Below are 16,810 nucleotides of genomic sequence, written 5' to 3'. Positions count from 1 at the left end.
TCTGAGAGTTCAATATTCATACTTGGTGCCCGCTTTGAAGTAACAGAAGCTTTTAAGAGTCCACCTCCTACAAAGGTGTCTTAAATTACCTGCCTCCCTACCATGGCACCAGCTTGTCTCTGGACACAATAAACTGGTGTGAAACTCTTTGTGAGCGTGCTGACACAGAGGCTTTGTGATGTGCAAGTGTGGTTGGCGACCACTCCACCCCACTATCAAGTCACATATGGCCCATCTTGCCAACATGTATTCCCCCTTTGTCTCACTGTCTGGGAGCAATACACAAAGGTCATCTGTCAGCGAAACCTTGTCATGTGACCCAGGATGCATGCTGCAAGCACCACATGGTTGGAACAAGAAAATGTCAACTTTCTAAAAGTGGCATTTTCACAACTTTACCATTAAAAAGGGATTTAAATTACAATTCTTTAGAAACCAAACTCGACCTTGCTACCTGCTTTGAATTGAATGTTATTACTTACTAATTGTAATAAGGTACTCCAATGTTATTCTATGGGAGAGGTAGGTCTCACAGCAGTAAATAACACTACCAGGACAAATAAAACTTAAACGCACATGTCCAATTTTTTCAATACACTGCACTCTGCTCTGTGTGCTGTTGAGTGCCTGTCCTGTGAATTATATGCATTAAAAAAGAATGGTTAGGCCTGACAAAAGGTTAATTTTGCCAGATCGAAATGTCAGTTTAAAACTGGATACACAGAGTGCAATGACAGGCGTGAGACCTGTATAAAAGGGCTACTTAAGTGGGTGGCACAATCATTGCTGCAGGCCCTCTAGTAGCATATAAATTGCACGCCCTGAGTTCAGACAGTACCACTTTTCTAGAGAGTTACAAGTAAATTACGGGCCATATGTATCAAGCAAATCTGCGTGCAAAATAAGGAATCGCAAAATTTGCGATTCCTTATTTTGCGATTGCATTTAAGGAATCGCAAATTTTGCGATTCCTTAAATGCAATGTAAGAAGCACCAAAAAAGTGCAATTTGGCCTTAAGGAATCGCAAATTACCACCAACTTCAAGTTGGTGGTAATTTGCGATTTCTTTAAAAATGCACTTTTTTGCATTTTTCAAAGTGCAATGTGAAGCACATACATGCCCTTAGGGCATGTATGTGCGTCATATGTGCACCCATGCTTATTTCAGGGGTGCAACAGGGATGTCCTTTTGACACCCTTGAAATTTCATTCTCAATTTGCGATTCTCTAATTGCTAATCGCAAATTGAGAATGTCTGCCCATTCATTCCTATGGGCCTTTAGGCCCATAGAAATGAATGGGGAGGTATTCCTTAATTGCGAATCGCAATTTGAGATTCGCAATTAAGGAATATGTAGGATTCGCAAAATTTATTGCAAATCCTACATTCATACCATTTTGCGATTCCCAAATAGCGATTTGCAAAAAATCGCTATTTGAGAATCGCAAATGAGGATTTTGATACATATGGCCCTTAATGTGCCAATTGGCTGTAGGCAAATTTTACAATCTTTTAAGGGAGAGAACACAAGCATTGTAGCACGGGTCTGCAGTAGTAAAGTGCACAAAGTCCTAAAAGCCAACAAAAACGGTCCAGCAAACAGGAGTTTTGTTGCATCCAGTATATATCGTGAGCCCTTAAAAATGGAAAGTTCATAACAGGGATTACTGCACATTTTATAAGTTATCGGCCCACTCTTAATAAAAGGCCATTTGTATACAATATGCCCATCTAGCTGCAGTAAGCTCATGATGCAAACAGCACAGTATTTATAGTATGTCTGGCTACTAAGGTTGTGTTACAAACAATATTGTGTTTGCAATCTGTATGTCTGGTTGTACTAAGGACATTTTACAAACAGTACAGTATTTACAATCCTTAGTCTGGCTGTACATGTTGCAAAAAGTAAATTTTTTGCAATCTGTGTGTCTGGCTGTACTAAGTATATGTTACAAACACTATAGTGTTTAAAATCTGTGTGTTTGGATAATTTAAACATATGATACAAACTGCACAGTGTTTGACGTCTGTGTGTGTCAAAGCTCAGTGTTTACAGCCTGTGTGTCTGACTGAACTATCTACATATTAGAAATAATACAAGGTTTTATAGTAAGTCTGGCTACTAAGGACATGTTACAAACAGTGTGGTGTTTATAGTAAGTCTGGCTACTAAGGACATGTTACAAACAATATGCTGTTGATATTATGTCTGGCTTCTAAGGACACATAACAAATAGTATGGTGTTTGCAATCTGTATATCTGGCTGTACTAAGGGCATGTTGCAAACAGTGCTTTGTTTACAATCTGTAGTCTGGCTGTACTAAGGACATGTTAAAAACAGTATCATGTTTACAGTCTGTGTGTCTGGATGCTTTAAACACGATACAAACTGCACAGTGTTTGATGTCTGTGTGTGGCAAAGCTCAGTGTTTACAGTCTGTTTGTCTAACTGCACTATGCATACAGCACACATATCACATCTCTTACAGTCTGTTTATGACTTCACTAAGCACATGATGCAGTTAGTGTAGTGCTTGCAGCTTGTGTGTATGACTGCACTAAGTACATGGTAGAATAATGCAGTGTTTACAGACTTTGTGAATAACTACACTAAGCTTGAAATAAAACAGTGAAGTGTGTACAGAAGAATATGTTGTCCATAGCTCACTGTTCATGTGTTTGATATGCCAAGCATTCATACATGCTATGCTCCTATCACAAACATGTCAAGTTATGCTATGTTCTTCATTGCAGTGGTGCCACAAGGGGCACTGCAGCTCTTTGGAGGATTTGCACCCAGTTGCCCCAGTCCATGGTGCCTGGTCACGCTGGAGCCCCGCTGCCCCATGCTCTCGCAGCTGTGGAGGTGGCGTCATGACAAAGAGGCGACAGTGCAACAACCCCAGGTACGCGCAAGTGAAAGCACTTTCTTGGAAAGCTTTCACTGCAGATTGATTCACCTCAGGAAGTGCTCAGGACAATTTCTGGTGTGAAGCCCTGCAACCTTCTTATATTGTGCACCTCAATCCCATCTGTGAGGTTGGTCTTGTAGTCACGTCAACGAGGCCAATGAAGCCCCCTCTGCCTCTTTGATGGGACTGCTTATGGGAGTGCCACATTTGTGCTAATTATGAGGCTGGTACTAAAAAAAAAGAGGTATTTAGAAGTCAAAAGCAGACCCTGCAGTGACTAAGAGGGAGGTTAAACCTCTAACAACTTTCTGTGTCTGTCAGGCTAGAGAGAACTTTGACTCAATTTTATTGGAGTTACGTTCCTTGATCCCTTTGTACCATTCCATTGTTGTTCCATCCCTTAAGATGTTTCAGTCAGTACTTCACATTCTAGATTAAAACATGGGCTGTATGTAATTAAAAATACTTGCTATACGAATAAACTTACAGAGTGGGAGTTTCTTCGTGAAAAACGCGCGCAAGGGGCTCACTAGCGAATTTCCTTATTGATGTTTGAGGGCAGGCATATCTAGTGACCCTGACCTAAATAAGGCCGGATGACCCCCCAAAGTGACCGAATGGCCCTCTGATGGATAGGCTGTCAGGTCAAAGGTATCTGACAACAAAACCAGTGGAAGCTCCATTGAGGGTAAACCCAGTGCATATCTATTTATTTATGCATTCTTATAGAGCACACTCAACTGAGAATGGATAAGCGGTGCTGTACAGTAGAACAGCATAATGCACAGCATTGTTACATATAACCAAAGCAAGCAAACATGCAACTGGAACCATTCTGTGCTTCCCCTGACACTAGCCAGAGAGAGGTAACAATGACGTTGGCAGGGTGGAAGCAGTGCCAATTAACGTCACTACGCCTGTTCTCCAAAACTATAAATGCACCTTTGTCTAAGGAACTATTGTTCTCTTCCAGCCCTCAGTCAGTTACATGGAAAGCTTTGTCATGGTTGGTGCTTACATAATAATGGAAATCTAAAAAAGCTATTCCTGTCTAAGGTTTTATCACTTTTCCATGCTGTTTCCAGGCCGGCCTTTGGAGGACGTGGCTGTGACGGTCCTGACCTGCAGGCAGAGATGTGCAATACTCAGGTATGTGCCAATACTCAAGGTATTGTTTCTTACTGCTAGGAATTCCCTCCACCGTAGTCTTCTGAAGGTCTTTTTTAGAGTCTTGGACCTGTAGGTTTGGGACCACTGCTGTGGAGTCATGCGAAGCTCACTTAAGCCAATGGGTGCTCTGTGTAAATTGCCGTTGCCTTCATTCTCATGTAGGTTCTGCTATGGGTCGGATCTGGCAAGAAATCAGGACATCAGGGCAGGATTGGGAAGTGAAAACTATTAATAACTGGCATACCGGACTGGAGGAGCCAAGATGGCGACCGAGACGGCTGCGTAGATTCCCGGCTCCGTGAACCTCCGCATCCCGCACGGATATCCTGTACTAGATCCTCAGCTTGCGCCATGGGATCGTGTTTGTGAAGGAGAGTGGCAACCGATCGTGTGACTCCGGGGTTTCTGGCTACTGTACCGCCTGAGAAATTTGCGGATGAACTTTGCGGCCCGTGCGGCCCCGGAGCCGGGACCTCGAGTGGACGCCTTGGCCGGGTGGCAGTTTAACAACAACGGCCTGTGGTGACTGGGTGGAGTCGGTCCACCGGAGCGGTGCTGCCCCCGGCCTGCATTTCGCCACGGCCGCTCCCGTTGCTGAAGCGTAGTGGATCGAGGGCATGCCCGGGGGTGCAGTTCTCAGACTCTTCGGTGTTTGCCCCTGCCTTTGACGGTGAGCTGCCCGGACACCGCCCCTAGCTCGCCCTGATCCTTGCAGACTGCTCCCGGATTTTCGCGGCCGCTGGTCCTTGGTGGAGACGACTGTTGCCCAACGGCTGAATTTGTACCTGCCCCCGGACCCCTGTCTCCAGCGACGTGGACCCCGAGGTGCTTGTCCCTGGGTCCCGGCCCCCATACGAGCCGGGCCTCCCCCGGCGGCCATCTTGTTGCGATGCAGCCTACTATCCTGTCCACCGGGTCGCAGCAGGATTGGGAGTGTGTGACTTTTGGGAGTGTGGCAGAGCGACCGCGGGGAGCAGTGCTGGGGTACGGCGACCTCCTTGAGGCCCTTGGTGCCCTTCATTTCTCCTTGGCTCGTGGCATCGAGGTCTTGGGGAGTAAGATCGACGGTGTGGCATCAGCGTTGGGACAATGGCGGCATGCTAGTCCACAGTTGCACAGGGACTTCCTACACTGCACACAGGAGGATAATGTCGCGGCCATCCCTGCGATTAGTGCGCAGCCGGACACTCCGGACAGTATGCTACCGTATGATCGGCTGACTGAGGGTTTGATCTGTTCCGGAGGTAGTGGTTCCGAGTGGAAGGTGGTGGCCCCGTCCCGTGTACGACCTCCGGTGACCCAGAGACTTTACCAGCAATGTCTGTCTACTTTGGATGATTCAGCCTTCCCGGACCTTGTGTGCAGTACAGATCCTGGGGCAGCACTGGGAAAGACGTCCCTCCGAGATGCGGACTGTGTTGGCGTTCTGAGACCTCCACCCCACCTGTGTGCGTCGCTTCCCGGTTGTTTTGGGACATCCCTTCACCTTGGAACATCGGACATGGCGCTGGGTCGAGGGGTAGGCATGGGCAGCATCGCCAGGAGTGGTCAGGGATGAGGCCGATCCCTCGGGGTGGTCACCTGGTAGACGGGCGGACTCATGGTTGTGTACTCCCAGGACATAGCTACTAGCATATTCGGTGCGCAATGCTCCCCATTCCCCCTTTTGTTATGGTCGATTTGGTGCTACTTATTGTTTGCTGCTGGGATACCTTACGGTGCGGGAGGGAGAAGCCGGGGGTATGTTCTGAAGGCCCTCCTCCAGTCTATTATATTTTCTCCACCCCCCCCGCCTGGTGGGGTTCTTTCTTATTCCTTTTTCCCTGCTTCTTCTATATTTCGGGTCTAGTTCCAGGGCGACAGGCACACTGCTGGGGGGAGGGGCCATACTCATTTGCAGAGGTGCAGGGTGGGGGGTTGGGGGTGGACTCTTTTCTTTCTCAGTCTTCCTCTCTTTTTCCATGGCCTCCTTTTTCTTCTCCGTTTCTTTTTGTTTCTTTTCTGGGATCAGCGTGGTACGCCTCTTTTGCTGTGAACCGTTGCCTCTCCGTGTGTGCCACAGTTTCCGGGGGTTCTCTGGGCGTTAGGTATGGGGGCCTGCAGGCGCAACTGTTTTTGATATTCTTCCCCATCATTTCCTGTGTTTGCGCCATGGATTCAATTGATTGCTGTTTATTGCTAACGTCTATCATGCGGCCTGCCCTTTATCGCTGTTGGGAAATTGTTTGGCACCTGATCCTACTGTTTTGTTTCATTATAAAATGAAAAACCCCTTTTCTCCTGGTGTCCTACCTGCGCGGCTCCCGGGCCGAACTATCTTAGTATGAAGATTTTGCTACCGAGGTGCCGCATGTGCTTATATTTGACCTTATTGCTCTGATTGCTTAGCGGCCGGCCCTGGGGGGTTGTAGGCCCATACTTGTCAATGATCAAAATGTCAATAAAGGTTTTTCAAAAAAAAAAAAAAAAAAACTGGCATACCGTAAGATATATAGATGACTGTACAAGTGCAGACTACAATAAGAAGTTACGTGCGAGTACTTATAGGACTGTGAAGTTAGGCTCATTAACCCCACTATGAAGCAAGTACGTCTTTTTATCTGAGCAACCCTTCTGAAAAGTTAGGAGCAGTGGTGTAAGATATGTCATGGAAAAGAAAAGTATAAACAACTCTAAATTCATAATTGGAAATTTGTGGTAATAATTAATACAAATCTATGTGTGTGGATTTATCCTGAAAACAAAAAATGAGAGATATCTTTTGATTATTCATTTAGGTTTTTAAAATATGGGAATTGTAAATTTTTGTACTTCTATTAGCTAGGCTGAGTTAAAAACAATAATTACATCTCCTGGGCTGTGGAAGGATCTCAATCCATGTTAATTATTCTGCTGTGGCCAACAGCCGATGTCAGGCTTCAGAGGGGTTCCTGAACAAATGCATGAGCTGCTTAGGTTTAGCTGTGAACAATTAGTCTTCTTCTGCAAGGAAACCCTTAATTGCCCTACTCATCAGCCTTGTTGAGAGCTGCTCTGCTCACAGGCTTCTTATTTTCAATCCTTTCTGGCTTTTCCTGCATTCGGATGATTTTACCTACTAAAAAAGGAGTGGAGGTGGGAAGAATTCAAGAGCCCAAAAACGCTCTATATTGTATGAAAGATCTTAGACATGTTGCATTTTGCCTGATGAGACACGGACACAGCCACCCCCAAGGAGTAGGAAATATCACATATTGCAGGAAAAGGGATTGTGGGGTTTGTTTTAAATGTCAAGTATTAGTTTAGAGATTCTCTCCAACAGCATATTAGAGTATCTTTTTAAGCACCGCTGCTTAGCCCCTTTTGAACTGAGAAGAGAAAGACGTAAAAAAGACAAGTGGAGATGAGCTACGCTCTAAGCTGTTGCTGAGAAGAACTCCAACTTTGCCTGACAGATTAAAACTGGAAGAGATATCATAACCTATGATCAGAATCCCTGCTTCAGTGACTTGCTCTAGACGTTTACGGATTCACCACCTATTCCTTGAGTACCAAGGGGTGTGGGCCTGCAATGGAGAGCTGTTTGCCTGATGGAGAACTAGTCTCAAGAAAGCCTAAATCTTTGGAGTGAGAAGATAAGTTCCAGTGGAAACTGTGGACCATTTTATGTATGCACAGTTATCTAGCGTCTTCCTGGGAGGCGTTTGGAGATCTGTACCAGTTGTATGGGAACACCTGATCTCCTATAAACTGCTGGGATCTACTGATGAACTTGCTTTAAAAAACGGAGAAGGTTTGTGATGGAGGATGTGGTGACCTATTGAGTTATCAAGGTTAACTGGCTTGTTTCAATTGAGAAAATCTCCACTGTACAATTGTCTGTGCCACTCTATCCTGGACAGCTGCATGTACTCATAGGTCCACCTTGCCCTGCCCTTTGATCATGTTAGATTTTTTGCACAGATGTCCAGTGGTCAGTATTCTCGTGGAATATGTATCCAAGCTGCAGGTACCCATTTGGGGTGCAACTTAATTACTTGTAGATGTTGGTCCAACTTAAGATTGTTTTAGCTCCATAAATTTATTTTCCAAGTCCAAAGGTAAAATCTTTGCCGAGGTTAAGTCTATTTGTTCAATTTGACTGCTAGAACTCATGGTTCAAAGATTGGATGCCTCGATCCCAGCTACATCTTGTGGACATTAAGGGTCGTACTTGCACTTTGCTGGATGTGGGATGTTGACCACCAAGTGTTAGATATTCCTTGTTCCAGATTTAATGTCTTTAGAACCTCTATGCCCTCAAAATATGCCGGATGCGATATCCGGCTCTTTTTGCCAGATGTCTCACATCCATAATACTCTAAATGAGGCCTTAAGACATTTTTTAAATATTTTCAATGTTTCATTCATTACTAATCCTGCATTTCCCATTTAGTGATATTGGTGATTTTTATTTCTTTTCCCACAAACTTTGAACACCTTTTTTGTTTTTTGTCATTTTAGTTTTGTTAGTCCATTCTTATGTTTTTTTTATAAACATATCATGTTCACATTCCAGACAGATCTGTAGTGCATAACTGCATTGCTTAGTTGGTTTACTAAACATATCACCTTGCTGCTGAGGCCAAACTACCAAAGGCAGGTCCCCCTGTTTGAGCTCTATGGTAGCCCAGCCAGAGCTTCAAGACTGGAGCCTTTTTTCTACGGTAGTCTTAACAGTTAGATATCTTACACTTCCTCACTAGTCACCCACGTCATTTCAGACTCTTCCTTGTCACCTTGTGTGATTTAACCCTTTATTATTTAGATGTGAAGCAGTGTTTCTTCCTCCCTGTTCCACTGTCTTTTTTTACTTCCTTTTCCGCTATCTTTTTTCAGGCCTGCATGACATCACAAGCTGAGTTCATGGCAGAACAGTGTGCGGCTACAGACACAAAGCCTTTGTACCTAGCTCCTGGAGTCCCATCATTTTACAAGTGGAGCTCTGCTTTTGATAACGCTAGAGGTAAAAGGGAAGGCATTTCAAAGTTGTAAAATGTTACACTAAATGTTCCTTTGATGTCTCAAAAAAGTTATAAATGTACTAATATTTTAAACTTGGAAGTAGTTATATGCTGCAATGCAAGTTATCCGTGCCCCATCTAGGCAATCTTGCCACAGAATAGAAATCTGCATTGTTGATTTACAAGGGTTAAGAAATGATCAGCAGAATCATCCACACCATTGTGGCCTTAATATATGATTTTATAGCCCAAGTGCCTTTGAAGTTATGCTAGATTTGCGGCTATTACAGTTAAAAGAAGTTCTGGAATATGAAATGTTTGATATTACCTCTTGGCCACACTCTCCATTATCATGGTATGTTCTTTGGTTATAGAAGTATTTGTTTACTGGCTGAAACAGTTTCTGATAGGTTCTCATAACTGCAGATTCCTTGCTTTCTGAATTCCCCCAGATGGCAGATTGGATCCAGAAACTGAGAGGTGGCTCCATCAGGCTCTGGGGCCGTCTCATCCTACAACCAGAAGTGATGGCACAGAGCTATATATGAGCACCATATGTTCATGCTGATTTCACTTCCTTTCTTTCCGCACCCTTCAACGTGGATCCGGAGCTCCATCTCCAGACTTGTCAGTGCCTATGAAGTTCCAAAACTCTGCTTTGTGACAGTAGGCATAGAGCTGTCTCTGCAAGAGTACAGACTTCAAGCCATGCCACACCTACAGGAAACAGGTGTCAGTTACGGGACTGTATAACGTCTGTCTTTGGTGTCAAGGGTCCAAGCATCATTCTAAGACACGCAACAAATGCTGCATGTTGCATGCAAAGGCTTTCAAGGAGCAGTAGACAAAGCTGTACATTGGTTAGGTCCCAGCCAATGTTTCTTCATGAGATTACTAAAACACAGCCAGTTGTATTAGAGGACTCTCCGACAGTGCATTGGCACCACTATCCTCAGTGCCTTGAATGTTTTTTTGGCTCAGACACTCATGCCGTAAAGGACCTTTGGGTGTTCCACATGATGGAGATGATGTGAGCATAGAGATGTCTCTTCAAGTGTATTTAAGGTGGGCCGGAAGGGTGGGGGAGGGTTTTGGACCCGTGCAACAAAAGCGGGAGTGGTGCTTCTCACTAGCACTCCCTCCCCAGTTGTGGGGCCAGTCGAGCACATTGCCAGGGCTGGTTGCTGTTCCCACTCCTCAGGATCCTCTGGTGTGAAGTCCACTCCTCAGACCCTCCACTTTTTGAGAGGTACTCTCTCAGTATTTGTTCAAAAGGTGAAGAATCTAAGGTTAGAAAAACCCATCAAAGAAAATATTGCTTAACTCTTATAACACTCTTTCTGGTGGATATTCTATCCAACTGCATATTCGCCCGCCTTCCTCCCTACTCAGTGGGGTGGACTTTTAGGTGTTAATAGTGTTCCATGTTAGATTCTATACACAGTTCTCAGTCTGTTATTGATGCTTCACTTCTTTTTTTAAAATTTTTTTTTTTTTATAAAAACCTTTATTTTCAAAAGTCTGGACACAGCTATTCAGCCGACAACCCGGAGGTTCGGCAGCTTCGATAAAGAGGAACAGAGACGCGTCCACAGTACAGTGAAGGAGGAGTGCAAAGATTCCATTTTTTAAATAAACACAAAACACACAACAACCCCCAGCAAGGCAAGAACACTGAATGCCCATGGTGATAGCCCCCCAGGGGAGGCAGGACCCCAATCATCTACCATTTACAGTACTGTGAAAAGAGGAAGAAGGGGGACAGCAGAGGCCAAAGAAGTCCATTAACCATACTGAGCTGGAAAGAAGGTTAGGAGGAAAGCTGTTCCTCGGGGGGATCCAAATCAGGGGCAAGACAAATTCCCCCCCTGTATTGATTCCACCGCCCCCAGATGGCGTGCCACTTCCGAGGGCGGCCTCTAGCACAATATACCGTCTTCTCCCTTAGCATACTCCAGTCCATATTTTCTTTCCACGCGGTCAATGTGGGGGGCCCCACGGATCCCCACAATCGCGCTATATCTCTCTTAGCGACCATGTTACCCAGAGTCACCCATTGGGTCTGCGCCGCATTATGATCAGTGGGCCCCCAGACATTCAGGAGACAACACCGCACTTCCGGTTGCATAGCAATGCCCGTCACCTCCCTCATCACTGCATGGACTCTCCTCCAGAATTCCATGATGACCCCACATTCCCAAATGATATGCAGGAAAGTACCCACCATACCACATCCCCTCCTGCATAGGCCGTCCTCCGAGAACCCCATGTGAACCAGCCTTGGCCCCGTCACATACACTCGATGCAGTATTTTAAGCTGCATCAGCCTCAGACGCGACGGGATCGCAACCTCCTTAGGAGAGGAAACAGCAGACTGCCAATCCTCGTCATCCAACTCGAGGCCATCCCTAGACCACTGGTCCCTCAACCCCAGAAGCATATCCGCCCGGACGTTGATCAGTTTCTTATAGATGAGCGAGATCGTGCTCTCGGGCATATGGCCATCAAGGACCCGGTCCTCCAAAGGAGAGGACTCAGGCACCTTCTCACCCTCTATGAGGACTGATCGGAGGGCGTGACGCACCTGAATATAGCGGAAAAACTCATATGGCCCGAGCTCATACTCCTTCTGCAACTCTTCAAAGGACTTCACCCTCCCCTTAATCAGGACATCTCCGACCCTGGAGATGCCGATCAAGTCCCATTTGTCAAAGCCTTTTGTGTGCCAAAGCCTACCCAGTCTCTCAGATTCAAACAGCGGGGTAGCGAGGGTGAGCCTATCCTTCCAGCCCAGCGAGTCAGTTGCCATCTTCCACACACGCACCGCCACACCAGTGGGCCCCGTGAGGGACGAGTCCAGGGACCGCGAATACAATGCCCTGTAATAGTTACCACCACGCAGCAACCACCATTCCATGATATACTCAGGGCTGAGGGCAGGGCCATAAAACCCATGATTAATCGCACTCAGCTGGGTGGCCCAATAGTACCGTCGGATGTCTGGAAGCGCAATACCCCCGTCGTACCATGGAAGCGTCAACTTTGCAATAGCTATTCGCGGCCGCCCGTCCCACAGCAACGTTCGTTGGAGGCCTTCAACCTCCCGAAAGTAGTTGGCCGGTACCCAATCCAAAGTATTCTGCAGTGCGTAGAGGAACCGGGGAAGAGACATCATTTTGAACAGGGCCGCGCGCCCAACGAGGGAGAGCGGCAGCCTCCGCCAGCCCTCCACATCCCGCCTCAGGCGCGCTAGGGGGGGGAGCAGGTTCCTCTCATATCGCACGGCAGAGTCCATGGAGATAAAGATCCCCAGATACACGAAGCCCTGCTGAGCAACCTGGATCGAACAAGTTCGAGGGATCGGTGGAACCTCGCCACTAAGAACATATAAATACGATTTACTCCAGTTGATAACGAGACCCGAGTTCCTACCGAAAGATGTGAGTACGTCACAGACCACTATAAGTGATTTCTTGGGTGAGGCAAGATACAACAGGATGTCATCAGCATAGAGCGATATACGGTCCTCGTGTTCAGGCGACCATCTAAGTCCCCGTATATCCGGGTGCCAGCGTATCCACGCAGCCAGCGGCTCAAGGGCGAGGGCAAACAACAATGGCGACAGGGGACAACCTTGCCGAGTACCCCTCCCAAGCTGAAACGGAGTCGACGCCCGGCCATTTACCACCACACTCGCAAGAGGGCCCTCATACAGCAACCTCACCCAGCTCACAAAACCGTGGCCAAAGCCGAACTTGGTCAACACGGCCCACAAATATGCCCATTCCACCGTGTCAAAGGCCATCGTGGCATCGAGAGACGCCACAATAGCTGGTTCACGCAGCGTGCCCGCCCTGGCGATTACACCATGAAGGCGCCGAAGATTTAACGCTGTGTTACGGTGCGGGATGAATCCGGATTGATCCGGGTGGACCAAGTCACCGAGTACCCTAATCAACCGGGCCGCCAGGATTTTAGCCAGAATTTTCGGCTCTGCGTTAAGGAGTGAGATAGGCCTATATGAGGCGCACTTATCTCGGGGATTGCCCTCTTTGTGTATAACCACAATCGTCGCCAGTCGCTGATCCAACGGGAGGGCCCCACTCCCCCGCGCCTCCACGAACATGGCGCGCAGGTGAGGGGCAACCCTATCCGGAAACAGCTTGTACAGGTCGACCGGCAAGCCGTTCGGACCCGAGGCCTTGCCCGAGTTCAACGCGCGGATAGCCCCCGCCACCTCATCGACCGTTATGTCACCATCTAGATCGTCCCTATCTATATCAGAGAGACAGGGCAATGCGATATCACGCAGGAGGTCACGCGAGTCCTCGGGCGGCCTGTCCGACACTGAGGCATAGACCATACGGAAATAGTCCGAGAAGCACTGCACAATCCTCTCAGGTTCCACAATCACCTCTCCCCCCTCTCCCGTCAACTCCGGCACTACTCTATTGACCCGTTCTTTTTTGTCCAGCCAAGCCAGGAGTTTCCCGGCCTTGTCACCAACATCATACAGACGGCCCTGCTCTTAGCGGCATTCGTCACCAGGTCCTTATACTCGGTTTGCTTCAAGCACAGCTCATGCAGTGAGGCCTCTGTAACCTCCTCCTCCAGCGCTCCCTCCAAAGCCGCGATCTCCTCCTCAACCTGCAAAACCTCACCATCTCTCCGCCGCTTGGCAGCCACTACAAGGGAGAGGGCTTCCCCTCGCAGCACAGTCTTAAATGCTTCCCACAGCGACACTGCCGAGTCCACGGATCCCTGATTGTCCTTGAAAAAATTATCTACTGTCTTTACCAGCGCGCTGCGCATCTTGGGGTCTTGGAAATACCAAGGGTTGATAGGGGCCACCCTTCCCCCTCCCTCTCGACCCAGATCCAGCCTGACCCACACCGGCGAATGGTCAGATATACCACGCGCCATGTGCCTGGCCTCAGACACCAATGAGGCATGCGCAGCCAGAGTGAGTAGGTAGTCAATCCTGGAAAGGCTACCATGCGCCCCGGAGTGGAAAGTGTATTGGCTCTGTGTGGGGTGCCGGAGCCTCCAGCAGTCTATCAGGCCAAGCGTATCTAGAAAATCTGGAAGCCACTTCTGAGCCCCCCCAGTGTCTCTGGGCGGGTATCTATCCAGCAGGCCGGAGCCAACAGCGTTGAAATCACCTCCCACTACAAGCATACCCCCCGGGAGATCCAGCAGGGCCCTACCCAGATCTGTGAACGTGGAGGCCTGCAGGGCCGGCGGGACATACACCGTAACTAAAACCAAAGTTCTTCCTTCCCACCGCCCCGCCACCGCCACAAACCTCCCCCTATCATCAACAATGGTGGAGTCCACCTCAAATGGTAGCGAGGCTCTGACTAGGATGCCCACACCCCTGGACCCAGAGGAGAATCCCGAATGAGCTATGAATTTATAACCCTTCCTATTCAGGGCATAGCACGTATTACCTATAAGATGCGTCTCCTGCAGCAGGGCAACATCCGGCAATGACCGTTTCAAGAATTTCAAAACAATCCCACGCTTAATGCGATCCCCCAAACCATTAACATTCCAGCTTATAACACTTAAACCCCTACCCCCCATCCCCAAACGTAAAGAGGCCCACCCCACACCCGAAGAGCCACCATGGAACAGTCCTGGAAATAATCACTATGCCTTGCGGAAACAAACCCCCCAACAACAAACCCAAAATCCCGGAAACCCCCCCCCACCCTGCACCCCTGCTGCAGCTTACAAAGCCCCCCCAACTTGCAGTGTGCCTGTCGCCCTACCAAACCCAAAATCTACAAAAAGTACCCTAAGGGAGGAAAGAGCTCCCCTCGTCCTCCCACAACCTCCGTATTTACTGCAAGTCATTATCTAAAGTCAATCCGAGTCAGCCCGGTTCCGAAGACATCAACCTTGTTCATCCCGGCCACTGTCCCCGTCTACGGCAGTGTCCTCTTCCGTGCGTCGTCGAGGCAGAGCGTCCAGCCATTCATCCGCCATGGCAGGCCACTCAAAGAAGAATGTTCGGTCTTCAAACACCACACGTAGTCTGGCAGGGAAGAGCATGGCGTATTTCAGTTCCCTCTCCCGAAGCCTCCTCTTCACCCCCAGGAAGCCCTGCCGCTGCCTCTGCACCTGCTGGGTGAAGTCAGGATAGAAATTCACTGACGCGTTCTGGAAGGGGACCGGGCCCGTTACCCTCGAGGCCTGCAGGATGGCGTCCCGGTCTCGAAAATGAAAGAGCCGGGCGACGATCGGCCTCGGTGTGGCTCCCACCTTGGGCCGCCCACCCGGCACTCTATGGGCCCGCTCAACTGCGAAGAACTTCCCTAGACCCTTAGGCTGCAGATGATTGAGCACCAAGTCCTCCACGAGCAGGTCCACTGAAGTCTCATCCGAGGACTCCGGGACCCCGATAACGCGCACGTTGTTGCGCCTGGCCCGGCTCTCGAAGTCCTCCAGCCGACGGGCGGCGAGATCACTCTCGGTCCGCAACTTACGGACCTCGGTCTGCAGGTCCGAGACATCATCGGCGAGGCTCGTGGTCCTGATGTCCAGGGATTTGACCCGTTCATTTGTTTTGCCCAAATCCGCGCGGATCAGATTAACATCCACCAAGATGGTATCCACTTTGTGCGCCAGGGCATCAAACTGTCTCCCAATCGAAATCTGCAGCCCGTCGAGTGCACCCATGACATCCTGCAGTGAGAGCTCCGGGGCCAAGGGTGAGGCTGTCTTCTGTGTGTCCGGGGACTGGCTCGGTGCACCCGGTGACCCCTTCTGCTGGGCATAGCGGTCCATGTTATTGGCTTGAGTGTAGGCTCCCCGCCTGGTGGCCTTGGGCTTCGGCCGGTCCACCTCTGCTTTGCCCGACATGGTGGGCTCAAGCAAGTCGGTTCAAACAGGACTGCCCTCTCTCAGCGAGAGAGATCAGGAGTGCTCCGTCTTACGATGGGTCGCCAGTGTGGCATGCAGAGCGTCCAAATGATAATAAAGCAGACGCGAGCACTCCCGGGGCTGGGCAGACAAAGGGCGAGAAAGTGAAAGTGAAAGGATAGGGACCTCCGTCCGGCAGTTCACACCTCGCCTGGCCGCTGTTGTTCAATTAGAGGCCGGGCATCCTGCCAACTCGAGCCCCTGGCATCCCTCGGAGATAGGCCTCAATCTTCCGCCATGCATAACTCCGGTTCCCGGTGGGCGATTCGACCTCGGGTGGCATCGATCACCTCCCTGACAAGTCATCTACACGATGCCATGCATACAAACAGGATTATATACAGGATAGACGACGGAGGGCACAAGGGTCTCGGGAGCTCAAAGCTCAAAGCTCACGCGGCCATCTTGGTCAAGCGCTAGGCTCCTCCTCCGATGCTTCACTTCTAATTTTGTAGAAGGCTTTATAAAACGTCATTGCCAAGGAGTGGCACCTATATACTGCTGCTTGACATTCATTTTGGAGGTGTGAGGAGGCTACAACAGAGTACAGTGGGCCGTTTATTGGCATGTGGGAGCAATTGATGGAAAAGGTTTCTGGATCAAGTCAGTTACCTGGGGGAATTTAAGAGGTAGTAATCTGAGGTTAGGTAGAGTAGTCACCTGAAAGAGCACTGCCAAAGGAAGTAACTTATTCATCTTGATTTGCTACTTCATTACCCTGAAGTATACAAAAAAGTGATGGATGGAAAGCTTGAATTAATCTCAGCTACTGGTAATTACTTGGGCTGCATCCCAATCCATTGTTATTTTGCTCAC

At 48.6% G+C, this 16,810-nt stretch overlaps 1 protein-coding gene across 2 annotated transcripts in view; it reads left to right on the top strand.

The window, feature by feature from the left end:
* Positions 1–16,810, top strand: part of ADAMTS13 (ADAM metallopeptidase with thrombospondin type 1 motif 13) — a 255,971-nt gene that overhangs the window by 87,805 nt on the left and 151,356 nt on the right. For both annotated transcript variants that reach the window (XM_085613864.1, XM_085613863.1), the window contains exons 10-12: positions 2,758–2,909; positions 4,001–4,064; positions 8,943–9,069. In XM_085613864.1, coding sequence (XP_085469990.1) covers positions 2,758–2,909; positions 4,001–4,064; positions 8,943–9,069 — 343 coding nt within the window. The remainder of the gene's footprint in view (positions 1–2,757; positions 2,910–4,000; positions 4,065–8,942; positions 9,070–16,810) is intronic.

The sequence above is a fragment of the Triturus cristatus genome, chromosome 1_2, assembly GCF_964204655.1.
Source record: "Triturus cristatus chromosome 1_2, aTriCri1.1, whole genome shotgun sequence".
In the NCBI taxonomy this organism is placed as follows: Eukaryota; Metazoa; Chordata; class Amphibia; order Caudata; family Salamandridae; genus Triturus; species Triturus cristatus.
This window is presented reverse-complemented; position numbering and strand designations above follow the sequence as displayed.